This window comes from Haliotis cracherodii, unplaced genomic scaffold, assembly GCF_022045235.1.
Source record: "Haliotis cracherodii isolate W230 unplaced genomic scaffold, xgHalCrac1.p SCAF_3, whole genome shotgun sequence".
Classification (NCBI taxonomy): Eukaryota; Metazoa; Mollusca; class Gastropoda; order Lepetellida; family Haliotidae; genus Haliotis; species Haliotis cracherodii.
Genome location: NW_027266286.1, coordinates 40242097 through 40269418, shown reverse-complemented (window position 1 = coordinate 40269418; position 27322 = coordinate 40242097). Strand labels below are relative to the sequence as shown.

General features: G+C 42.1%; 2 protein-coding genes across 4 annotated transcripts in view; both read right to left on the bottom strand.

The window, feature by feature from the left end:
- Window positions 1-552: 552 nt before the first annotated feature.
- On the bottom strand, window positions 553-8774 carry LOC139475081 (neuronal acetylcholine receptor subunit alpha-10-like). Its single transcript, XM_071258326.1, has 4 exons — window positions 8689-8774; window positions 6250-6383; window positions 2781-2935; window positions 553-1198 (listed from the first exon to the last, which is right to left on the bottom strand). The coding sequence occupies exons 1-4, from the start codon at window positions 8735-8737 to the stop codon at window positions 832-834; spliced, it is 705 nt and encodes a 234-aa protein (XP_071114427.1). The 5' UTR covers window positions 8738-8774; the 3' UTR covers window positions 553-831.
- A 4299-nt stretch (window positions 8775-13073) lies between these two features.
- The window catches only part of LOC139473839 (sperm-associated antigen 17-like), a 43854-nt gene continuing 29605 nt past the window's right edge, over window positions 13074-27322 (bottom strand). For all 3 annotated transcript variants that reach the window (XM_071256605.1, XM_071256606.1, XM_071256607.1), the window contains 18 exons: window positions 27174-27310; window positions 26823-26955; window positions 26130-26308; window positions 22636-22759; window positions 22170-22369; window positions 21519-21663; window positions 19962-20841; window positions 19504-19661; window positions 19137-19342; window positions 18675-18807; window positions 17882-17986; window positions 17117-17266; window positions 16815-16937; window positions 16255-16400; window positions 15598-15858; window positions 14737-14881; window positions 13725-13862; window positions 13074-13267 (listed from right to left, as the gene is read on the bottom strand). In XM_071256605.1, coding sequence (XP_071112706.1) covers window positions 13257-13267; window positions 13725-13862; window positions 14737-14881; window positions 15598-15858; window positions 16255-16400; window positions 16815-16937; window positions 17117-17266; window positions 17882-17986; window positions 18675-18807; window positions 19137-19342; window positions 19504-19661; window positions 19962-20841; window positions 21519-21663; window positions 22170-22369; window positions 22636-22759; window positions 26130-26308; window positions 26823-26955; window positions 27174-27310 — 3374 coding nt within the window. In that variant the 3' untranslated portion in view covers window positions 13074-13256. The remainder of the gene's footprint in view (window positions 13268-13724; window positions 13863-14736; window positions 14882-15597; window positions 15859-16254; window positions 16401-16814; window positions 16938-17116; window positions 17267-17881; window positions 17987-18674; window positions 18808-19136; window positions 19343-19503; window positions 19662-19961; window positions 20842-21518; window positions 21664-22169; window positions 22370-22635; window positions 22760-26129; window positions 26309-26822; window positions 26956-27173; window positions 27311-27322) is intronic.

Sequence of the window (27322 nt, the reverse complement as noted above, 5' to 3'; positions counted from 1 at the left end):
CAGCAATATTCCATCTGTATGATGGTTGTCTAAATAATCGAGTCTGGACCAGACAATACAGTGATTGACATTATGAGCATCGATCTACGCAATTGGGGTACGATGACATGTATCAACAAAGTCAGCGAGCCTGACCACCCGATCCCGTTAGTCGCCTCTCACGACAAGCATAGTCACCTTTTACGACATAGTCGTGCTCTTACAAGCTGGGGTCCTGAAGACCAACTCGACAAAATTAATGGATAATAACTTCTTTAATAACTTTAAAGGCGACGTTTCGGTATATATCCTTATACCGTGGTCAAGCACTCAGACGCACTCAGCAATATTCCAGCCATATGACGGCGGTCTGTAAATAAATAATAAATCTGGGATACGATGACATGCATCAAACAAGTCAGCGAGCCTGACCATCCGATCCCGTTAGTCGCCTCTTATAGGCATTATCGCCTGTCATGACAAGCATGGGTTGCTGATGACTATTCTAACCCGGACCTTCAAACCCGTAACTAACCCCCCTTCAATGATGTACATACAATATGAAACAGTGAATATGGTCAAGAATTTATTTCATATATAAACTTCATACTGGCATTGTGCGTGTAAGTAGTGAATGTGCACTGATAACAAAATGCAATATTTATGATAAAATGTGCATGCATTATTACATAGAGATGAAATTAGACACTTCAGTATTTCAAAACTGCAGGCGATAAAATGTGTGTCCTCTTGTAGCCCTGGCTACGACTGTGTAATAAACCAACTACTTTCACATGAAGTGGGTACTAAAATAATACTTTGGTCACGTTCCAGAAGACTTGCACAATGAAATCAGGAAAATATGCTCCATCCGCTGTACCTTTGACCTTTAACCTGGAAGGTTAAGGTGAAGGTTACATCCACGTAGGGCTCCGAGCAACATGGGTAGTGTTTGAGTTCCCTTGTGGCCACGTGATCGGTCAAATGCCACGCTATCCCACCCGACTCGTACGATGATAAATCTACACTCGTCGAACGAGACACCAGGTTGAGGAGAAACCCATCGTACGTCCACGATCCATATTTGAGACTGCAGGTGACGGTGCCGTCGGTAGTGTAGTTGCTGACGTCGCAACGTGTCTTGATAGTGGTGGGGGGAATATGCAAGATACTTCCGTCACTGTGCACCACGGCAAGGGTTTCCGAGGCACTTGTCTTTCTGCGGACAGAGTTATCACTTATATAGTTATATCAGTTAGACCCTAGATCAACAGTTGCATAGAGCTGTGACCTATATCGATAACAATATCCTATCATCTCCTACCACCACGTGATCAAAACTCAATGATGATGATTATCGCTAACAAAATGGATATTTCTTGAAAAGCGCAATTCTGGACATTAATGTAAGTAATATTCCTTATCGGCGGAATGGCTTGTTTTCACACAGCTATCTAATTAATCATCGCCATGTTTCGTGTCGTATTTCATGTAGCGAGGACAATCAGGGTTATTGGCATGTTTTAAGCTGGTAGAACTCAGAGAAACGTAGCCAATATGTTCAATGTGTCTCAGTCTGTGATTTCGGACTTTGGAAGAGATTTTTCCGCAGACACAAAATGTTAATGATCGGCCCCGCACAAGGCGCCCTAGGTCAACAACAAAAGTCCAGGAACGATTAATCAAAAGTAGAAATAAGAAATCGCTCCCAAACAGTCAATCAAATCGCTCTTAACTAGAGTTCGAGTACCTGGCGAAGGCCTCGTTCCACAAAGCGATTGTAGCGCTAAGACGATCGTAACTCATATACTTTATGATAGATTTCAGACAGCCGATGTGCTAAGATCGCTCTGTGGAACGGGCCCCAGATTAATAGAAATAATCTGCATGCAGCTAATCTACAAGTTCGACCACCACGTGTTGTACCACCGTAAAAACATCGACACATTCCAGTCTGACATCAATGATGTTTTGAGCGTTGGGAACTGGAGGGATCGTCGATGGTCTCGTGTAATGTTTTCAGATTAGTCCAGATTCAATCTGGGCTTTCTGGATAGTCGTTGACGTGTCTGGAGGTGTCCTAAGGAATGTCATGCAGACGTCAACTTAAGCCCGCCGGCATGACATATATAGGGTAGGGTCCCTCGTGATATGAGGCGGAATCACTATGACTTCCAGAACGTCACTGCCTCTTGTCCATGGAAGGATCACTGGACAGTACTACCAATATCACATAATGGCCACAATAGTTGTGCCGCTGGTCCACGTTTTGACAAACAAGACAATCACACTCCTGCCCACCGTGCACGAATCGTAACTGACCACCTCCAGCAGCATAATGCTATAGCCAGCCATGAGTTCCTACCTTTCACCCTTAGAGTGCGCCTGTGATATGATCGCGAGACGTGTACGTTTACATCAAAGGTGACCCGCTGCCGTAGCCGAACTGAGCCGGGCGCTAGAGGAGTGGACAAGACACCTTCAAAGTGTCATTGGGCGATTGATTCGGACCATACCACAGCGTGCAAACGAAGTTTTGACCAATCGTGGGTGAATGATCCATTATTGATAAAGTCATCTGAAACGCTCATTCTTGGATGTTTGCACCCTTACAATACACCGCCAACATGGTCTGTTGATTGTCATGTTACACCTTGTCCTTCCTTTTCCTTATCCAGCCATTACCATCACTCCATATGTCTTTGTGTTTCTGCAATCATCCGTTATTTTCGCATTTCTGCTACTATTCTGAGATTATAATGTACACGCGCGGCGTGCAAACTAAAGGAATGTATGCTTACCCGTTGAAGAGAATAACATCATGGTTCCAGATCTTGGATACTGGAAGGCGGGTAATTGTTACATCATTGAAAGTTGCAGAATCCCACGACAGCCTTTTGTCTGTCCATTGAAAGGTCATCCATGCTTCTAGCTCAGCATCGCCGGACTTTGAGTCCTGTTGGAAGGAGGAAATAGAGTGATGTACAACACTACAGGATAACACTAAAGGCGGACTTTGCACTGAAGAAAACCTGCACACATCGACGCCAATATTGTGAGCGTGCTGTGGCTTTGGGAGTAAAGCTACAGCAGTATTTGGAGTCAAAGTAAAGGTACGGCAGTATTGGCAGACGAGGTGAAGGTACACCAGTATTAGGAGTCAAAGTAAAGGTACGGCAGTATTGGCAGACGAGGTGAAGGTACACCAGTATTGGGAGTGAACGTGAAGGTACGGCAGTATTGGCAGACGACGTGAAGGTACACCAGTATTTGGAGTCAAAGTAAAGGTACAGCAGTATTGGCAGACGAGGTGAAGGTACAGCAGTATTGGGAGTCAAAGTAAAGGTACGGCAGTTTTGGCAGACGAGGTGAAGGTACACCAGTACTGACAGACAAATGGAAGGTTCAGCAGTATTATGAGTGAACGTGAAGGTACAGCAGTATTGGCAGACAAAGTGAAGGTACAGCAGTATTGGCAGACAAAGTGAAGATGCACCAATATTAGGAGCGTGTATCAGATGGTAAAACGGACAAATATTAGTTATTGTAGTATTTGAGAACGGGGACGACACTGCCATAAAAGTATTAGAACAATTCCGGAGGTGTCAAACGGTTTTTAGTAAATGTTTAAAGGTCCACTGTTCAGAAACTGGAGGGGTAAACATGTGCGTGGTATTCTTCAATGTGCCAGGCCGGTGCATACGCTTCGGACAAACTAAAACTGAAAACCACTTCAGGATTCTAAGCCGATATATAATGGTTAGTTACCAGTGACGTTTGCAGTAGGAGGGACATGAGTGTGGATACATTGACTGGTTGGTCCATGGTATTTACCAGTGAGGTTACCTGTGATGGTACTTACCAGTGAGGTTACCTGTGATGGTACTTACCAGTGAGGTTAGCTGTGAATGTACTTACCAGTGAGGTTATCTGTGATGGTATTTACCAGTGAGGTTACCTGTGATGGTACTTACCAGTGAGGTTACCTGTGATGGTACTTACCAGTGAGGTTACCTGTGATGGTACTTACCAGTGAGGTTAGCTGTGATGGTATTTACCAGTGAGGTTACCTGTGATGGTACTTACCAGTGAGGTTACCTGTGATGGTACTTACCAGTGAGGTTATCTGTGATGGTACTTACCAGTGAGGTTACCTGTGATGGTACTTACCAGTGAGGTTATCTGGGATAGTACTTACCAGTGAGGTTAGCTGTGATGGTATTTACCAGTGAGGTTACCTGTGATGGTACTTACCAGTGAGGTTAGCTGTGATGGTACTTACTAGTGAGGTTAGCTGTGATGGTATTTACCAGTGAGGTTACCTGTGATGGTACTTACTAGTGAGGTTAGCTGTGATGGTACTTACCAGTGAGGTTATCTGGGATAGTACTTACCAGTGAGGTTAGCTGTGATGGTATTTACCAGTGAGGTTACCTGTGATGGTACTTACCAGTGAGGTTATCTGTGATGGTACTTACCAGTGAGGTTACCTGTGATGGTACTTACCAGTGAGGTTATCTGGGATAGTACTTACCAGTGAGGTTAGCTGTGATGGTATTTACCAGTGAGGTTACCTGTGATGGTACTTACCAGTGAGGTTAGCTGTGATGGTACTTACTAGTGAGGTTAGCTGTGATGGTATTTACCAGTGAGGTTACCTGTGATGGTACTTACTAGTGAGGTTAGCTGTGATGGTACTTACCAGTGAGGTTATCTGGGATAGTACTTACCAGTGAGGTTAGCTGTGATGGTATTTACCAGTGAGGTTACCTGTGATGGTACTTACCAGTGAGGTTACCTGTGATGGTACTTACCAGTGAGGTTACCTGTGATGGTACTTACCAGTGAGGTTACCTGTGATGGTACTTACCAGTGAGGTTACCTGTGATGGTACTTACCAGTGAGGTTATCTGTGATGGTACTTACCAGTGAGGTTAGCTGTGATGGTATTTACCAGTGAGGTTATCTGTGATGGTACTTACCAGTGAGGTTACCTGTGATGGTACTTACCAGTGAGGTTATCTGGGATAGTACTTACCAGTGAGGTTAGCTGTGATGGTATTTACCAGTGAGGTTACCTGTGATGGTACTTACCAGTGAGGTTAGCTGTGATGGTACTTACTAGTGAGGTTAGCTGTGATGGTATTTACCAGTGAGGTTACCTGTGATGGTACTTACTAGTGAGGTTAGCTGTGATGGTACTTACCAGTGAGGTTATCTGGGATAGTACTTACCAGTGAGGTTAGCTGTGATGGTATTTACCAGTGAGGTTACCTGTGATGGTACTTACCAGTGAGGTTATCTGTGATGGTACTTACCAGTGAGGTTACCTGTGATGGTACTTACCAGTGAGGTTATCTGGGATAGTACTTACCAGTGAGGTTAGCTGTGATGGTATTTACCAGTGAGGTTACCTGTGATGGTACTTACCAGTGAGGTTAGCTGTGATGGTACTTACTAGTGAGGTTAGCTGTGATGGTATTTACCAGTGAGGTTACCTGTGATGGTACTTACTAGTGAGGTTAGCTGTGATGGTACTTACCAGTGAGGTTATCTGGGATAGTACTTACCAGTGAGGTTAGCTGTGATGGTATTTACCAGTGAGGTTACCTGTGATGGTACTTACCAGTGAGGTTAGCTGTGATGGCACTTACCAGTGAGGTTAGCTGTGATGGTTCTTCCCTGTGAGGTTAGCTGTGATGGTACTTACCAGTGAGGTTAGCTGTGATGGTATTTACCAGTGAGGTTAGCTGTGATGGTATTTACCAGTGAGGTTAGCTGTGATGGTATTTACCAGTGAGGTTAGCTGTGATGGTACTTACCAGTGAGGTTAGCTGTGATGGCACTTACCAGTGAGGTTAGCTGTGATGGTTCTTCCCTGTGAGGTTAGCTGTGATGGTACTTTCCTGTGAGGTTAGCTGTGATGGTATTTATCAGTGAGGTTAGCTGTGATGGCACTTACCAGTGAGGTTAGCTGTGATGGTACTTACTAGTGAGGTTAGCTGTGAATGTACTTACCAGTGAGGTTAGCTGTGAATGTACTTACCAGTGAGGTTAGCTGTGATGGTACTTACTAGTGAGGTTAGCTGTGAATGTACTTACCAGTGAGGTTAGCTGTGATGGTACTTACCAGTGAGGTTAGCTGTGATGGTACTTACCAGTGAGGTTACCTGTGATGGTACTTACCAGTGAGGTTAGCTGTGATGGTACTTACCTGTGAGGTTAGCTGTGATGGTACTTACCAGTGAGGTTAGCTGTGATGGTACTTACCAGTGAGGTTAGCTGTATGAGGGTCATCCCTATCGATACATTAAGTGACTTGCTGGCTGCACTGACTGGTATGGAGGTGCCCGCGGCTTTGTCGATGATATATTTGTTCAGTGCATCAAATCGCTGGCATTGAGCTGAAACGGCGAAACAATAAAGTTATCAACTTTGATCAAACTTAAACTTTAAACTTTAAACCATTCAAATGTCGAGTCGCCAGTGTCTCCAATGTCCTGCTATTGTCATGCTGACGTCGCCAGTTTTGGGTTGGTTGGTTAGTTAGTTGGTTGGTTGTTTAACGCCGCACTCAGCAATATTCCAGCTATATGACGGCGGATTGCAAATAATCGAGTCTGGACCAGACAATCCAGTTATTAATATAATGAGCATCGATCCACGTAATTGGGATCGATGACATGCATCAACCAAGTCAGCGAGCCTTACCACCCGTTCCCGATAGTCGCCTTTAACGACAAGCATATAGTCGCCTTTTGCAGCAACCATGGGTTGCTGAAGGCCTATTCTACCCTGGATCTTCACGGGTCGCCAGTTTTGGGCGTGGTTTTGAAGGTCACAAGATCATGTATGCAATGACCAGCTGTTTTGCCGTTACCGAGGGGGGGGGGGGGGGTTGTAAGTGGGAATGGGACATGCTCTTGGAATTCTAAGACTTCGTGTAGTAATAGCTGAAAAGTCAAGAGTAAGATCAGCCTGGTGACCACTGCGCGAGAGGCATGGTGGTTATGGACCAGGTACTACGTTATCTGGTCGTATTACTTCTCAGTACAGGAACATGGTCAGGTGGAGCCGGGAGTTGGTACAGAACGTACCGGGAGTTGGTACAGAACGTACCAGGAGTTGGTACAGAACGTACCGGGAGTTGGTACAGAACGTACCAGGAGTTCGTACAGAACGTACCGGGAGTTCGTACAGAACGTACCGGGAGTTCGTACAGAACGTACCGGGAGTTGGTACAGAACGTACCGGGAGTTGGTACAGAACGTACCAGGAGTTCGTACAGAACGTACCAGGAGTTGGTACAGAAAGTCTTAAGAAATTGTGTTGTCGATTGACAAAATATCCATTCGAAACTGAACGTCAACTTCTATGGACAGATCTTACCACTAAGATGATCTTAATCCTCCTGCTTGGTACACTGACTTGCGACAAATCTTAACTATATAACGCTAAGATCCCTTTTCTGTAAGGAAGGCATTTTGAAATAACTAAAACCCGTTTCTCACACATCGGTACAATAACACCGATTGATACTATTTTGTTGTTATATTGTTTTATTGCGTCTGACCCAGCCTTCAGACAATGTATAACGTGTAATGTACGTCGTCTTAACGGCTGTTGGGCTGGTGTCAACAATATCGCGGAGAAATTAAACTATGTGGTACTGAAATGTGCAGTTTCAGTTTTATAATTGATAGTGAGATTACATATGCCTGCTGGCTTTAGCAGTTTTAATACAAGTGAAGTTACGAAGGGCAACAATACTGACCCATTTGTGATAAAGTGTGTAAGTTTCTCTAACAAAAGGAAAGGTAGATAATCCAAATAAGACGTGAACTTACATTCTCGAAACAGTGTCAGGTACAGTCAGGGCCATCTTCCCGAGGCAAGGGGGTTAACAGACATAAAAAGTGGGAACTAGACTTTTACAGTCAGTTCACCCCTTGCCTCCGGATGATGAGTTAGGACAGACGGCGCTGGCGTGAAAGTTCTAACACGACTCCTGGGTTTTGATTGAAATGTAAAACCGCGAGCGAGGCAAAGGCCGGAAGGCTGAACGTGGGCTTTTCCCGAGCTCGACGTTTTACATTTTCAACCAAAACCCAGGAGTGTTTTAACTAACTTATGAACTATCAAAATGCAAGATATACTAGAACGAATTAAAATCAACAACATCGGGATACCTTAAACAATACAGTAGTCGTGGTATAAAAGGAATTCGATGGCAGCGGGCGATATCGAGAGAAAGACAATGTGTATTTGCAGACAAATGAAGTCATAACATGTAAGACTGAACATCCCTTCATCACCTGGCTCAGAAGAAAACAGTGGGATACAATACTAAACGTGATATATGAGGTTGAAGGTTCTATTCACGTCATGGAATATTCATGTAAAACATCGTTACTTTTAACCAGTCAAAACTCAACATTAGAAGCATATTAAAAGGATGTTAATAAATCTTTGGTGATGTAACACTCTACAGTGAAGTTATAAAGTCGAGGGCGTTGTCTTAGAATTACCTGGGCATGCATACCAGTAACTGTATTTGCGGGTTTCTACTATTTGGAGAAACCTTAGAACAATATGATGACGCCACTATAGTTTATAAGATAAAGACCGAACGTGTCCCACCCTATTGTCAGAACAAATCGTAAGACCACCCGTGCATGACAGGTAAATGTGTCCATGAACATAACTTACCCACAGCACACAATGCCAGCAGCCCCACAATCGCCCTTGTGTACACCATGGTATTCTCTGTGCGTGAGGATTTCTCTGTTTGCCAGCGAGGCTCCAGGAGCGGAATATATAGCAGGCGTTGCTATGCGCCATGATCACGTGCTTTGCTATACATCGCAATAACGATCGTTTGTTTTGGAGAATGGCCCAAATGGCATGACCAGCCCGGATACAGTTCATAGTCAACGAGAGCTTATTCCCATGTGAATGTATCCTGTGAGCTCTCTTTGGCCCACATTATAATGTCACAACGTGTGTTAGTTATAGTCTTACATTTCCCGTTTCAATTTGAACCTAATTTTCCCAGTTGTTTGTGATGACACTGTCGTGGTCAGGTTTCAATGACCTGTTTCACAGATAATGAAAGAGAAATTATGATAAATTGTAACAAAGGCATTGGACCCACAGAACACAATCATACACAATACATTTTATATCACAGAGTGGTCAAGGACGGAACATCCTCCCCTAAAGTTGACACGTCCGCATATGGAGATGCTTGATGACAGCTCAGTAGCCAATTTTGTCCATTTTTCATCAACAGAGAATTGCCACTTTAATGGCCACTTTGATGCCTGCAAAAAATGTTGCCTGGTTGTGGTACAAATGCAGCATTTTAAGCATCGAGAATAGTGTACTTGTTACATGTTACATTGTAGTTAGACCCAGAACATTTTAGTCATCCTTTGTAAGTTCAAAACACAAGCCTAGCTTCAGGAAAAGACAATGGGAGGTTTTAGAAGGTGGAGAAGGATACACTGGGTTCAATTGTCTAATTCCAAGATGTGCTGTCAGTTTCTGAAGGCTCAAGCGAAACGGAATCTTGCGGAACTGTCACAAGTAAAAGTTTTATGCCCCGCTTCAGTTAACTCAAAACGTGTAGAGGGTTTTCGACGAGTTATCATCATTGCTATAGATTTCGAGATAAATATTTTGAACCCACATTTCAATCACCGGGTGTAAATTAACTTTTGGACTGACTGAGAGTGAGCCATAATCTGCAAATTGTATCAAATCAAACAAAAAAACATTGAAAGAAGTGAGTGAGTGAGTAATTTCGCAGCAATATCGCATTGTGTCCATGTAGGGAATCGAACCCGTGTCTTCAGCGCGACGAGCGAACGCTTCAACCACAAGGCTACTCCACCGCCCCAACATCAAAAGGAAGGTCATTGAAAGTGTTGTTGATAATGATAAACTGACGATGTTATGAAAGTATACTGAGCGGTTTTTCAAAAAACAAAACAAGAACCACGTGTTGATGCAAATGTTGTATTACAAATGTGTAATCATTGGGCGAGATATAAACTCTGATAAACACACTACTGACCAACAAGTGTTAACATCACAGATCCACACGAAGCCAGTGTATGTATGGATAGATGGCCCGACACGAAGTCAATGTATGTATGGATAGATGGCTCGACACGAAGTCAATGTATGTATGGATAGATGGCTCGGTACGAAGTCAATGTATGTATGGATAGATGGCCCGACACGTAGTCAATGTATGTATGGATAGATGGCTCGGCACGAAGTCAATGTATGTATGGATAGATGGCTCGACACGAAGTCAATGTATGTATGGATATATGGCTCGATGGAAAGTCAATGTATGTAAGGATAGATGGCCCGACACGAAGTCAGTGTATGTATGGATAGATGACTTGACACGAAGTCAATGTATGTATGGATAGATGGGTCGACACGAAGTCAGTGTATGTATGTATGGATAGATGGCTTGACACGAAGTCAATGTTTGTATGTATGGATAGATGGCTTGACAAGAAATCAATATATGTATGGATTGATGGCCAACCACGAAGTCAGTGTATGTATGGATAGATGGCCCAACAAGAAGTCAATGTATGTATGTATGTATGGATAGATGGCCTAACAAGAAGTCAATGGATGTATGTATGGATAGATGGCTTGACACGAAGTCAATGTTTGTATGTATGGATAGTCGGCCCAACACAAAGTCAGTGTATGTATTTATTGATAGATGGCCCAACACGAAGTCAATCCTTCTGATTGTCTCCACTATTGAAGCACCAAGTGGGAATTGCTGACTTTGAAGTGGAAATACTTATTGTGCTGAGTGACAGAGTAAATTGGGTTTAATTTTGAGCAATGTTTCAGTTCTTATGGCAGGTGAAACCAAAAAAAAGCTCAGTGGTACTCTTTGTGGACAAAGCACACACCAATGACATACTAAGCAGTATGCGTACGGTGAATAAATCGTGTTTGGTTGTTTCAAGGGAAGGAGAAGATTCACAACAACAAAAAAGATGTAGATGTGTGTAAACTTTGTCTTCGGTGACTCCATACCTTGGTCAACTAAATTGTTTAGTCGTCGGACAGAGTTTGACGGTCGAAAGAAACATGATCATTTAGAAATGTTAAAGACCAATTACTGGTCGAATGACCTGTCATGAATGTAGTATGTTGTAGGCAGTTAAATTATCTGAGAGAGGATTTTGATATTTTGGACCCCTCCCTTTTAAAAATGCTGGATCTGCCCTTGTCTAGGGCTAGTATTTCGATAAAACTTACACTATCCCCTGGACCCACCCCCGTGGTTCTTGTGATCACAAACTTCCTGACTTGATTTTCATTAACATTTTCCCGATCAATCAAACATTGACAGAAGGGAAAGGGTAAGGGAGGTAACTCGTATCACCAAGAAACCAAAGCCATCGCCAGTTTTATTGGACATGTACACATCCTTTTTCAAAAACGATTTTTGGGGTTTTCTTTTGCGTGTCAGTCAGTTTTTTAATGTTGAATTTCTCCAGGTACACCTTGTAACGTAGCCAGTCATATAGGCAAAAGGAAATCAAGGGTGGGTAATCTGAGATTGTGAGAACCATGGGAATGGATCCAGTGGTTAGTGTAGGTTTACTGAAACGCTAGCCCTGGAGATGCAGAGGAAGCTTAACACCCCGAGCTATGTCCATCTAACAGAGTTGCTTACACTGAGAACTGTCCAACTAATTAAAAGTGTCCAGATTATTAGAATCGTGCTTCATCATGTGCAAGCAACATTTAAGATAATTACACATCAATGAATTATTATGAAATGTACACCCCAATCTATGTCCATCTATCACAGTCAATTACACTGCCAAATGTCCAGCTAATTAGAATGGCAGTCAGTCATCTGCAGGCAGGATATTCAAGCAAGACAGAATGAGCAAACACCCAGAAGAGCAGTCAGACCAGCAGATAGGCAAGCCCGGGACAAGGAGGGATGAACCCTGACCAGCTCACAGCCCATCAGCTGACCAAGTATCAGCCAAACTGGGCTGCCCTCCTCTGTCTGTAGGATGGATAGCCTGGTTGTACTTGGTTGGATGCTATTAAGAATAAAGTACCCATACTTTGTCACCACCACGACTTGTTGTTCGAGTACACATGTGGTGTTACATGTGAGGTTTGTTCCAACTGTGCGAAGATGAACACATGTTCCTTTATCCCAACTGGATAAATGAAATTAAGGTCTCTTGTTGCAGTACCAGCGTGTATATATCAGCGGCAAAATAATGACAGTTGAGTGGCCGTTGTGAAGCACTCACATCAGTTTACTGGTAATAATGTAAATGGTGTTGACCCAGACCATGTACATGTGGGGCAGATAGTTCAGGGACTTAAGTATTCTAATTTCATGACTAACATACATTGATGATACTAGTCATTTACCCAAGGTGATAGATTGCAAGAGCGTTTACACCACATATGACCCCACAGGGTAACTTTACGCTGTGGGTAATGGAATTTTCTCCACCTCATGACAAGGGGCAAATTGCCATAAAGGGGATGGTTTATGCCAAGGGGTAAATTTACTCCCGATGTACATTTGCCCAATTCAGTTAAGTGCATGTAATCGAAGCTTAAGTGGAGAGGCACCTGGAACATATTTTAACTATATAACTTCTATTTCAACCATGCCACTGCTAACTGATACAAGGAATCACAACTCTCATTTTGTTCATAATATAAAGTTTGTTTGTTTGTTTGTTTGTTTAATGACTAATTCAGAAATATTCCATCTATGTGACAGCAGCCAATAAATCATTGAGTCTTGACCAGACAAGCCAGTGATTGATATTACGGGCAGTGAACCAGATGGTCGGGCACACTGACAAGCTACCAAGTCATACTGCCTGTCCAGCCAATCCATCAAGTATGTAGATCAATATTGAGCACTGAATAAAACATGCTTCTGTTTCTCTTCCTGCAAGGATGTCTTTCAATCAGTACTGGTAAACACTGATGATCAGTTAAAACAAATAAAATAAGATTCATGAATATTTAATTTAACATAATGATCTTTTATACACAGTTATATCACAAAAGAAACATCACAGATAATGTACATTCCATATGTTTCAAGGTGAAAATGGTATTCTACAATATGTACAGTAGAAAGTTTAGATAAATAAAAAGAAAAAATGAATATCACAGCATTAGTCTTGTGGAAAATAGTTTCCTGGTGGGTGAAGCTGCTCTCCTCCAGGATGAAGATGTCACACTTTGCCTGGGACAGAACATTACATACATGGTAATCAGTGATTATTTCAAATAGGAAAATTCTTCTTTTTTTTTAAGTATGAATTCTAGACCTATAATTGTTAGCTCACCTGAACCAAAGAGACAGAAAACATCATTTTCCCCTGACGCAAAGGTGTTTAAAATTTTCTTTTCCCTTATATTGATCCCTTGATGTATGTGTCTGTTTGTATTTGTATGTAGCAATGTATCTGTATGTATCTAAGTAACTAATATATCTATATGGTATTTGTAAAGTCCAAATTTCAATATGTCAATGTGTCAGAGCATATACCAAATAATCCCATTATCACTATCAGTCTCACTGTTTTAATATGCATTTCAAATTATTTAAACATCTAAAAGAATTCAAGTGATCTACATAGCCACTTGGTACTATTTTTAAGAACATTAATTTATTTCAAGATTCAAAGATGAGATCTCACCAGTGATCTGGTCTCTTCGAGGTCTGATGATACCGGTGGTAGACGGAGGTTTGGTGGACACGAGACGAGCCTGTGGAGACTTCCCTCGTACTGGACTCTCCTGGATCCTTCTCTCAAATTCATGCGAGGTCAGAACTGGTGGCAAAGGTCAAGGACAAAGTTGTTGACCAAAATAACAGGTCAATTCCTCAAAGTTGTTAATAAAAATTATACCATGAATTTGGAAAATATTCAGCTCTGATTGGTCTTTCTCAATCACTGTCACAAGGCATTTCGAAATAATAATAATAAAAAAATAAATAATAATAATAATAATAATAATAGAATTATTATTCATTAATATTATTAAAACAAAATATATAGATGCTGTTCTACAATATTCACTGTATGTATTGCAATACAATTTGCTCAAGAAACATGATGAAAATAGATCAAGAGAGAGATTGCCTCATGTTGCACCTACTGATCCATATTCAAATACGAACAGTTAAATCTTCTTTTCTGTATACACCGCACTTAACAATATTCCAGCTACTTAACAGCAGCCTGTAGTGCCAGAAACAGAACCAATAAACAAAAAACAAATTCTACATAGGTTAATAATGCTCCTCACAGACCCATGATAAGTACTTTGATGTTACCACTATTATTTTCATTTTGCATTAAACATACCCTTAGCCAACGACTTTCTCCAAATTATACAAACTTTTCAGTGCCTTTTAGATACAACTGTAAGAACCATGCACCAAAATTTAATGATTTTAACTTGATATATTGACATATAAAACTATTAGAAGTAGAACTAAAGCTTAAAGAAAGGAACCACATAAATAGTGCTGTGAAACACAACCATGGGCATCCTAATCTGATTTAGATTCAGCTTCCCCGATTATTGGGACCTGCACCATAAGTAAGTCAACTGATAACCTGATTGGCCAGGAAACCACTGCAACTGACAAATTATATGGCTTGTGAAAACACTGACATTCAGGATTTTTTCAAGAAAGGATATTTGCTCTGATGGGCAAGCGTAGGACATCTGTCTCGGTGACAATGATGAGGTCATGAGAAACAACACCGACTCCAGATTCTCCCTCCACACCGACAGCAATGGCGTACAGCTCCAGGGTCAGCTCGGCCTTCATGCCTGCTGCTACCTGTCACACACATAGACATCGGCTACATCACATCCGACAGTATTTGTCTAAACCTAATACCATAAGGCCATCCCTATTAGGTATTTTGTGTATTTCCTATCTCTAGAGCAGCAGCTAGGGAGGCCACAGCACTGTCATTAACAAGAATATGAAGTCAACAGTTTAGAATGTCAACCTAGACAGCCACATTACCAAGGTTGCAGTCGGCAATGATTTTCAAATATATACTGCATAAATACTGAGGACCAAAAGATATTTGTTATTTTTTCCCCAAGACTAGATAATTTCCTTTATTTTGAGCAGGACAGTAATTTAGGACCCTAGGAAGAAACACAAAAATAATACAGGTGGCCAAAGTATGATATCAACTGTTAAATAGAACAAATACTATGCAGTTGACAAGTAATATTACATAATCATGCTGTTCAAACCAACACAGTCATGTTGAGTGTCATACCACTTTTCACCTGTAAAGTGTTCCCTCAGCCTATGTCCAGCTGATATTTAATTGGATTTAATTTAATTTAATTTTTTATAAAATTTTTTATCATATCATATCATATCATATCATATCATATCATATCATATCATATCATATCATATCATATCTCATATCATATCATATCTCATATCATATCATATCTCATATCATATCAAATCATATCATTATGGCCTTACAATGAAGTGGTGGACTAGTGTTTCAGGGAACTACTGACCGGTCCAGGTTTGTAAACAACTCTTAGTCCTGTGGCTGGTGGTGGCTGCTGTAGTTTGAAGCGGCAGCTGTCTACGCCGGTGTTCCTCAGGTAAACGGTGAAGGAGTAGGTGTAGCCCTCCTTTAGCACGCCAAAGTCAACATCTTCGGGCAACAGGTTCAGACCTCTCATCTGCTGAAGCCGGCTGTGACCCTGGTAGGTTGCCCCAGCAACCACTGTGTTGTTTACACGTCGACGCACAATATCCTCTACTTCTTGGAACTAACAAGAATAAATAGAAAATTGATGATCTCACCACACAACTGGGTTTTGGCTGTACTGAATGATGTGTTTGTGTAATCTCTGTCATCTTATTTGGCTTCATATATCAAAAGCAATGCAAAATACACTTCAATAAATTAGAAGAAACATTTTCTGTGTAGGAGTTTTGACTGCTATATTTCAGTCTCTTGTTCGCTGTCCCAATTCTTAACAAAATGTTGAGATATTCAGCAGTTGATACCATCATCCAGTGAATAATCCATGCCTTGTTTCACTTTGTCATGAAACATCATCCATCATTTCTGTTTATAATAATCATGCTTATCATTATTACTATCAATATTATCTATTAATATGATTCAGACATATTACCCTTTCTGTTCTCTGTTTACTTACCCTATCATTTGGCTGTGCTCCGGGTCTCCCTCCCTGGATGGAAGACGGGAGGGGCACAGTGTACTTTCTGGGTTCCCCAGTCACATTCACCCTCAGACTGCGGGTCAACACAAAGTCATTGTCCCGGGAAAACTCTGTCGAAACACCTGACAACATGGATACATACACTTACATACACTTACATACACTAACACACACTAACACACACTAACACACACTAACACACACTTACACACACTTACACACAGCTTAATCTGTAGACAGAAAACAGAAACAGTAGCATGACTAAAGATCCAAATCTGTACATTTTACGGAAGCTGATCCACTTGTGCCCTATGTAGCCAGCTGAGAGTCATAGACTTCCTTCAGTTGAACACTACTCCGGTCTGTCCCCAGACTTGAGTCAACAGGACCCAAATTTGCTCTAAGCATTCTTTTTAGCAGATTATCATGTTATTATACAGACACGTGCTAGCTGAGCATACTAGACCAATATGCTAGAAGTTTGCTCTTCTGACTAGTGGCTAAAGTTGCAGACTGCTACTCCTCTACCAACTTGCCTTCCTCTTCCCGAGGCTGCTCCTTGATGGCAGGGTAGTCGCTACCATGGTACTGGCTGGGAGGCTCAGAAGGGGAGTCGGTCATAACGCCACCACCACCAGCAAGCTTCGGTGTGGGGTTCACTGCAAGCAAAAACAAATGTGCTACATGTCATGTGTGTGCTCTAGCATTAGCATTACACTTAGCATTACAGCCCACAATATAACAAGCATAACTCTTACATGACTTTTGTCCATGTTTCTTTTGCAAATAAGGTATTAAGGATAAACCCATCATTTAATGTTACATCATCATCACCCACCTGGTCGTTCATTCATGGACTTCTCAGCCTGGGCAGGGGTGGGGTTCTTTGGCCTGAGGGGGGCAGGGGAACCCTGACCAGCAGCATGAGCTGGGGTGGGGTTGCCAGGGCGCAGAGCTGATGGGGTGATGGTGGTCTCATTCAATAACCCTGGAGAATGTGGGAATTGGAAAAGGGAATAAGAATAGCTTTTGTGTCAGTTTAACAATTATAGTTTGTCTGGTCTAAACAGGTTGGACATAGCACTGACAACATTCACTTCACATTAGATCCATAGCACCACTACAACTAATGGAACACCATGTGCTTCATAGAGTGTGGAACCCAATCCTAGTCCCTTAATATTTGTTTATTGCAGCTATATGACAACAGTCTGTAAGTAATTGAGTCTGGATCAGACTTTTGGGGATATGATGACATGCATCAACCAAGTCAGCAAACCTGACCCCCTGGTTCTGTTTATCGTCTCTTACGACAAGCATAGTCACCGCTTACACCAAGCATGGGTCGCTGAAGACCTATTCTAACCCGGATCTTCCCGGGTCCTGGTCTCTTGCGTGATTAGTTGACACACATACTACTATTCTATCTATAACATTATTGCCAGGATTATATATTCAAAATTTCCAAAAGAATATATGAGAAAGATGGCATATTCAGTATTGCTTCTGAATTAACTTTATGTCAACAACACTTATATTTCTAAAGGCTGTGCTGCCACAGAAGCCAGGTTTCTTTGTTAAATGCTGTGCAACCATAAAGCACCTGTGTAAGAAGATGGGGTTTCCATGGTGATCTTGGTGTGTGTATGAGTGTAGGGTGAGGCGGATACAGACGACCTGTCACTCTGCTGTGATGTGCGAATCGTAGCTGAAATGTACATCATCACACCACTAAAGCAAGCCATGCAAAGCATCATGAAAATGGCATTTCATTAGGCATATACATTCATGTACATAGATCTTAACTAAACACGTAGCATTAGATGGTTACAGCTGCTTTCTATCAAGAATCATTAACCAGTGAAGATGCAGTCATCAGTTCAGCAGTGTTCTCAGTGTGAGAGGCAGGCATGCCCTAATTCCGACAAATCATGATTGATATGACACATACAGGTTTTGCTTAAACATATTTTATCCAGATTGAAATGGACTGGGACCAATTATCAAGTTATCCAACATAGGGTCTCCTTTCCATAGGACTGCATGGTACATTTCCATAATAGCATCAGTTGGATACTTACACTGTCCCCTACCAGTGTCTACTGGGGTCCCCTGGGTATACTCACACTGTCCCCTGCCAGTGTCTACTGGGGTCCCCTGGGTATACTCACACTGTCCCCTGCCAGTGTCTACTGGGGTCCCCTGGGTATTCTCACACTGTCCCCTGCCAGTGTCTACTGGGGTCCCCTGGGTATTCTCACACTGTCCCCTGCCAGTGTCTACTGGGGTCCCCTGGGTATACTCACACTGTCCCCTGCCAGTGTCTACTGGGGTCCCCTGGGTATACTCACACTGTCCCCTGCCAGTGTCTACTGGGGTCCCCTGGGTATACTCACACTGTCCCCTACGGGTGTCCACTGGAGTCTCCTGTGGGTAGCCCAGACTACTTGTGTCCCCCCTCACTGCCTCAGTGCCGTCTCGACGGGGGTCCTCTGACAATTCTTTCATCATCTGGTCCATGTCTTTGGCCTTCATCATACACATAAATACACTATACTGAACAATAACATAGATACTTGTCATTGTCCTACACGCATCAGTCTTCATCACACACATAACTCTCTGTCCAAGACATTATCATTATCATCATTATACTGCTGAAAAAAGCAGATGCTCCTTTGTTTCCAGAACATACACCAGTAGTAGACAACAGCTGGTATATTGATCAACTTTTAAACCTGCACCCAGATTTTTTCAAAACCAAGAATCCAACCTGGACAGAGCTAGAATATGAACACTTTTAACTGTCCCAACAATGTCACTGATATCACACAGTCCATACTGCTTCAGTGACTTACCTGTGTTAACAAGAAGGCCTTGCCGAGCTCACTCTCAAAGTAAGATGGGATGTTGTTATTTCGGAGAGCATTGCGGCCCTCAATCTCCTCTGCAACCTCTCTCTGATCCCTCTCCCAGTCTGCCCTAGTCCGCCTAGATTGGGGGGTTGGGGGAGGGCTAGGCACTGGTGGTGATGTGGCCTTTTCATATAGGTCCTTGATGGTAGCTGACAGAAAAATACAAATATTAGAACTTTGCAGACTTGACAACCAAACAAATCTTGACATCAACATGCAACAGGTATGACATTGTTGTTTTAAGGTGTCTCACAACTGGGCTGTCTTACTAATGGGAGGAGACCATGTCATTTACAACCATTATTCTGACCTGGGTCAATGGTGCGTGGCTCACTCTGAACAGTGGCCTGGAGGTCAGCAGCCAATATCTTCTCTTCCTCTGACCGTGGGTCTCTGACCATCATCTCCTCTGCAGCCTCCTGCCTAGCCATCACATACTCAGCATAGTCCTGTAGACCCCCTCGCAACCTGGTACCAGTATAGATGGGGTCAATATTACACTAAGAACTATCCATGCAAAACATAGAAACATGAATAAACCATAATGATCAATGACAAGAGAATGAGTGTGGACTTATGCTGCAATAATCCAGCGAAATCACAGTGGCCTGTAAATAATCATGTCTATGCCAGGCAAACCACGAGCAATGATTAATGTATTATGAACAGAGCATAAAAAAATAACGACAATATAAGTAATAGTACCAAATATTTTATCAATTTCATTAAGCTTAAAACGAGTAAAATATGTGGCCCATCTGTACTCACTGGTTCCTGAGAGTCTCAGTGACAGGCTTGTACTGTACAACTTGTCTCAGCTCAAGCACCGAGGGACATTTGAGTATTGGGATCCTTGTCGGACTACGCACAGCTGCACCAATGGCCAGACCCTGGCCAACGTTTGTCCCAAATGCTGGTCCTTCCTTCTTTTCCTCCTGAGGTGGAAGAGTGGTCAGATCACGAGATCGTATTCCGTTGGGGATTATAGATTCCATGTCATACTTCTTGAGCCAGCGGTCAGACGGCCCCCCAATGTAAGGCTTCAGGATGGTGATACCAGTCACTCCAGGGTGGTCAGGCAGGGGATCCTTCACAACAGCTGTTGCTGTGCTGTCCTCAGCAGAGGTCAGGTACTCCGCAACATCCTGGTACCGCATCAGCTCCGTACCGCTGCCATCAGCATGAATGATGAAAAACCGTGGAGCATGTTGACCATACTGGGTCACCCCCTTCTCTTGTTTGTGATCATCAACACTCTCATTAGATGTTTCATCACCATTGGCCATTATCACGGAATAGTCCCCTGTGTATTTCACATTAAACACATTGCCGTCTCCATCCACTGTTTCACACACGACATCAGCGTTGTGTCGCAGCACATACTGAACCCCTCGCTCAGGAAGAATCTGCTCCATGCTTTTGTTTGGCTTTGGGAAGTAGGACATGGTACCCTCTGTGTCGACCTCGATACGACCTCCTTCACAGTGGTGTACAGCATAGAAACCATCAGGGAAGACGTTGATGTTGGTGCCACTGCCAAAGACAGTCAGGCTCTCGCTGGTTTTACAGTTGAACTGAACAGTGGCATAGGCTGGACACTCAATCTTAACAAACTTGATGGTCTGATTCTGCATCTGAGGAGCTTCACCTAAGAGGAAATATGTTAAGGATAAAACACGACTCCCAGGGTTTGGTTATGAATGTAAACACAGTGGCGAGGGGGAAACCCGAGGGTTTGGTTGAGAATGTAAACAGATAGGGGAGGGGAAACCTGAGGGTTTGGTTTAGAATGTAAACACGGTGGGGAGAGGGAAACCTGAGGGTTTGGTTGAGAATGTCAACACAGCGAAGTGGGGAACCTGTGGGTTTGGTTGAGAATGTAAACACATTGGGGAGGCGAAACCTGAGGGTTTACATTCTCAACCAAACCCGAGGGGGAGTGTCTTATCTGACTTATAAACCAAAATGAATATCTGAAACAAAGTTTATCAACAATTTAATGCGACCTAACTTGTCAATGCAACCAATGAAATAATAAGACATGGGTAAATAGGTTTCACTTATTCACTGGCTAGTCATTTAAGGCTATTATATTCATTCATGTTGAATTAATCCACTGATCCCTGTATATTCTGTATGTCCAATGTCCTGGGACAAAGTTAACATGTCTGTGCCTTTCTACACATGGTGCAACATTTTTTGGATACAATTTTGTAAAATGACAAAGCAAAGGGCCATAAACCTGTCAACAGAGTTCAACCACTTCCAGAATACTGTCCAACAAATCAGCAGCCCTACTGCATGGTTGTGTACAATGAGACTGACCTGTCTCACTCTGGTCATCTCCGCTGACCGGGATGTTACTCTCACGGTAGTACGTTGTGATCCGTGTCCCATCACTGTGCTCCACAATCACAGTGCCATCTGGATAGCTGACTGTGATCACGTGATCATCTCTTGTTGCCATTGACTACAAACAAACAACAGGATTAATGAAAGGCATAAATAAATATCTGTTACAAATACATGTTCAGTGCAAGGATAGTAGGGATGAATGGGCGCTGCACTGAACATGTGTATCCTAAGAACCAAGGACTTGGAGGTTACAGTGTGACCTGGGACATTGTCTTTTGTACCCAACAATGTGTATCACTGCTTAATATGCTACTGTAGAAGCCATAAACTTTTCAAGCCTCCAGCTACGTTTCAAATGACAAACTTTCTGACTTGAGACTGGATGCAATGTCCACATGACCAAAGAGGTTTCCCCTTCAACTTGCTGAAAAGGCAAGGATGTCTTCTGTGGGATGGAACTACTATGAAACAGCTGTAACATTGGCTACTGCAGCATAAAACAACATTCACTCACATGCTGTTCCAGGTAGTTCTGCAGAATATGGGTGGCCTTGTGAAAGGTGAATATTATTCAATAACCTGCACCACATGAATGGTTACAATTTGAATAAGAGTCCCTACCTGTCTAGTTTCTGGGTCAGATGCCACACATATCATGACAGGTTTCAGTTCCTCCGCTGTGCCATCTGAGTGTATGGCCATCCTGTCACCACTTGGGTAGGTTGTCACCCAGGTTCCCTTTTTGGAATTGGACTCTTCCATCACCACATGCTCAACTAGTTTGTCTGGGGAGTGGCTCTTCCCTCTGGCACTACGTACAGCTGGAAAGGACCAATGTATGCTGAAGGTGAGCTACATGAAGAATTTGCAGACAAAAGTGTCATCAGACGAAACCTATGAAAGCCATCACCACTTGGATACAAACATACATCATGTCATGCAGTTCTTGAAGGACTCTGTTAAAGTGCTATTTTCAAAATCTTCAACACATAGCTACTATTCTCAAGTTATTAGTATCAAGAGTTTCACTCTTTTTAAAACCACAAACATAACCTTCCTACAATTCTTTCAGAAACTGGTAACTCACATTTCTTGGTGGGAGTCTCCATGCCACTCTTGCCACTCTCGCCGCGCTGTGGGGAGCTGCTTCTGCTGGTGACCAAGGGTGTGGACCCTGTGTGCTTGTGTACCGTTCCATCAGCATGTAGAACCTGAACAACACATACAACCAGTACAACACAATCTGGATAGATCACATTAACAACATCCTCTCTCCACCGCTACAACCACGCTGTTACAGTCACACTGTTACAGTCATAGTCACGCTCTTACAGTCACGTTGTCACACTCTTACAGTCACACTTTGACAGTCACAGTCACAGTCACATTGTTACAATCATACTCTTACAGTCATAGTCACACTCTTACAGTCACATTCTTAGAGTCACAGTCACACAGTCACACTCTTACAGTCACACTTTGACAGTAACAGTCACAGTCACATTGTTACAATCATACTCTTACAGTCATAGTCACACTCTTACAGTCACATTCTTACAGTCACAGTCACACTCTTACAGTCACACTTTCATGCTCTTACAGTCACACAGTCACAATCTAACAGTCACAGTCACAACCATTCTTACAGTCACACTGTTACAATCACACTGTTGCATCCACACTGTTACAATGACTGTAACACTGTTACAATCACACTGTTACAATCACAGTGTTACAGTCACAGTATTACAATCACTGTTTCAATCACACTGTTACAATCACACTGTTACAATGACTGTAACACTGTTACAATCACAATGTTACAATCACAGTGTTACAGTCACAGTATAACAATCACTGTTTCAATCACACTGTTACAATCACAGTGTTACAATGACTGTAACACTGTTACAATCACACTCTTACAGTCACAGTGTTACAGTCACAGTATAACAATCACTGTTTCAATCACACTGTTACAATCACACTGTTACAATGACTGTAACACTGTTACAATCACACTCTTACAGTCACACTGTTACAATCACACTGTTACAATGACTGTACAATGACTGTTACAATCAGTGTTACAGTTACAGTGTTACAGTCACAGTATTACAATCACACTGTTACAATGATTGTAACACTGTTACATTCACAATGTTACAATCACACTCTTACAGTCACAGTTTCAATCACACTGTTACAATCACACAGTTACATCCACACTGTTACAATGATTGTAACACTGTTACAGTCACAATGTTACAATCACACTCTTACAGTCACACTGTTTCAATCACACTGTTACAATCACACGGTTACATCCACACTGTTACAATGACTGTAACACTGTTACAGTCACAATGTTACAATCACACTCTTACAGTCACACTGTTTCAATCACACTGTTACAATCACACGGTTACATCCACACTGTTACAATGACTGTAACACTGTTACAGTCACAATGTTACAATCACACTGTTACAGTCACAATGTTACAATCACACTCTTACAGTCACACTGTTACAATCACACGGTTACATCCACACTGTTACAATGACTGTAACACTGTTACAATCACTCTCTTGCAGTCACACTCTTACAATCACACTGTTACAATCACTCTCTTGCAGTCACAATGTTACAATCACACTGTTACAGTCACTGCGTTACAATCACACTGTTACAATTACTCTCTTACAATCACACTGTTACAATTACTCTCTTACAGTCACATTCTTACAGTCACACTGTTACAATCACACTGTCACAATCACACAGATTCTTGGTTCTTTCTGCCATAAGCCTTCTTGACTTAACAATTTAGTAAGAAAACTTTTTCATAAGGAACTAACATCATGCTCCTCGCCATCAAGTTTTTTTCAAATTTAAATAAAACAAGCATGAAATACTCACATCCCCCGCCAATATGACATGTCTGGTGTGTGCAATGCATTAGCTCCTGAGAACTATGTTCACTGGGCCTATTTGTAAAGAAATATAGTACGGTTTTCAAGATCTGCTCCGGAAACGAGGACTACCGCCATTTTCAGTCTAAATCAAAGTCGTTGCCATGGAAACTCGAAAAATAATTTTTTTTCAAAATCCCAAACTATCCAAAGGCACCAGTTCACCACTAGACCTATCTATGTGCCAAGTATGACGAAGAAATATGGTACGGTTTTCAAGATCTGCTCCGGAAACGAGGACTACTGCCATTTTCAGTCTAAATCAAGTTGGTGCCATGGAAACTCAAAAAATAACTTTTATAAAAATCCCTAACTATCAAAAGGCACCAGTTCACCACTAGATCTATCTATGTGCCAAGTTTGGTGAAGAAATATGGTACGGTTTTCAAGATCTGCTCCGGAAACGAGGACTACCGCCATTTTCAGTCTAAATCAAAGTCGTTGCCATGGAAACTCGAAAAATAACTTTTTTAAAAATCCCTAACTATCCAAAGGCACCAGTTCACCACTAGACCTATCTATGTGCCAAGTATGACGAAGAAATATGGTACGGTTTTCAAGATCTGCTCCGGAAACGAGGACTACCGCCATTTTTAGTCTAAATCAAAGTCGTTGCCATGGAAACTCGAAAAATAAGTTTTTTAAAAATCCCAAACTATCCAAAGGCACCAGTTCACCACTAGATCTATCTATGTGCCAAGTATGGTTAAGAAATATGGTACGGTTTTCAAGATCTGCTCCGGAAACGAGGACTACTGCCATTTTTAGTCTAAATCAAAGTCGTTGCCATGGAAACTAAAAAAAAATAACTTTTTTTAAAATCCCAAACTATCCAAAGGCACCAGTTCACCACTAGATCTATCTATGTGCCAAGTTTGGTGAAGAAATATGGTACGGTTTTCAAGATCTGCTCCGGAAACGAGGACTACCGCCATTTTTAGTCTAAATCAAAGTCGTTGCCATGGAAACACGAAAAATAACTTTTTTAAAAATCCCAAACTATCCAAAGGCACCTGTTCACCACTAGATCTATCTTTGTGCCAAGTATGGTTAAGAAATATGGTACGGTTTTCAAGATCTGCTCCGGAAACGAGGACTACCGCCATTTTTAGTCTAAATCAAAGTCGTTGCCATGGAAACTAAAAAAAATAACTTTTTTTAAAATCCCAAACTATCCAAAGGCACCAGTTCACCACTAGATCTATCTATGTGCCAAGTTTGGTGAAGAAATATGGTACGGTTTTCAAGATCTGCTCCGGAAACGAGGACTACCGCCATTTTTAGTCTAAATCAAAGTCGTTGCCATGGAAACTCGAAAAATACCTTTTTTTAAAATCCCAAACTATCCAAAGGCACCAGTTCACCACTAGATCTATCTATGTGCCAAGTTTGGTGAAGAAATATGGTATGGTTTTCAAGATCTGCTCCGGAAACGAAATGTGACGGACAGAAGGACGGCCGGCCGGACGGACAGCACCCATTCCTATATCCCCCTTCTACTTCGTGGCGGGGGATAATAACCAATATTGATGTTGTTCTTTTAGCTTTGGGGTGTTTGTTCACTGTCCTGGATGTAGCAAGTGTCTGTGTAGCCTGCTGTACATACCTCAACAGTTCCATCTAGGAGAGTCTTGACCACTGTTCCATCAGCTGTGATGACCCTGGACTGTTCTGTCAGGACATACTTCTTCCGTGTAGCCTCACATGGCTGGGAGCCCTTGGTCTTGAATGGGTAGCTCTGCTTGACCACTAACTGACGGTCATCCTCAGAGTTTGGCTTCACGCCTTGATAGATGGACATTGGAATATGTAGCTTTTCATTACATCATTAAGCTCTTAAACTGTGACTATTCTCCATGGCTTTGTCCCTATTTTCAGTCTATGTCTGACCATTGTGTTTAATACCATGTGTTTAACCAAGACATTGTCCCTGTGTATTTTAGAATAATGATACAGTGCAAGATCAATATACATCCTTGCTATTATCCAGAGCCTAATCCCCCTTTAAAAAAAGTTAGACAGAATGAAGCATTACAGGTATATGAAGCAGAAAAAGGATATATATATGTTATCATCAATGAGGGTTGATTGATAATTTTCAAGCCTCACATAGAAGGACTAGAATTTTTAATATTTTGATTACAATGTTAATATCACTGAATATCTATAACAATTGTGTTTCCAGGTGTTTCCAATCATCATAACTGCACTAAGATAAAAACAAAGCAATATTTAGAGCAAATATATAAAACTAATGTATAAAATAGCTCTGCAGGTGTACAGCTAGATGTTCCCTCACCAACGTTGCTCTGGAGGAAGTATCGGACGTGCAGACCATCTGGGCACGTCACATACAACTGCTGGAATGCTTGCTGAATCTCCTGCTCTTCCTCTGGCACAGGTTCCTCCTGCACTTCCTCCTCAGGGGGAGGCTGGGATGTGAAGACATTATGGATTTGGTAGGAAAGTGTGTATTACTGTTGAGTTGTGTTAGCAATAACATACATTGAGGTTGGAAGAAAAATTGGAAACAAATTGTGCTACAAAATTAATCTCCCTGAGACAAACGCAAAAGTACTTCATAAATCATCGGTAAACAAATCTGATCTTGTGCCATATAAAAACTATAACTGTGGTAAGTTCCACCTACCTGTTGTGGGGGTTCTGGTGTGGGGGCACCCTTCCCCTTGTCCTTCTTGCCCTTGCTGGGGGAGCCCTGCGATGCCTGGGGGAGGGGGCTGGTGCTGATGGGTTGGGGGACATACACCTCTGGTTCATATTTCTTGCCTGCAACATCAT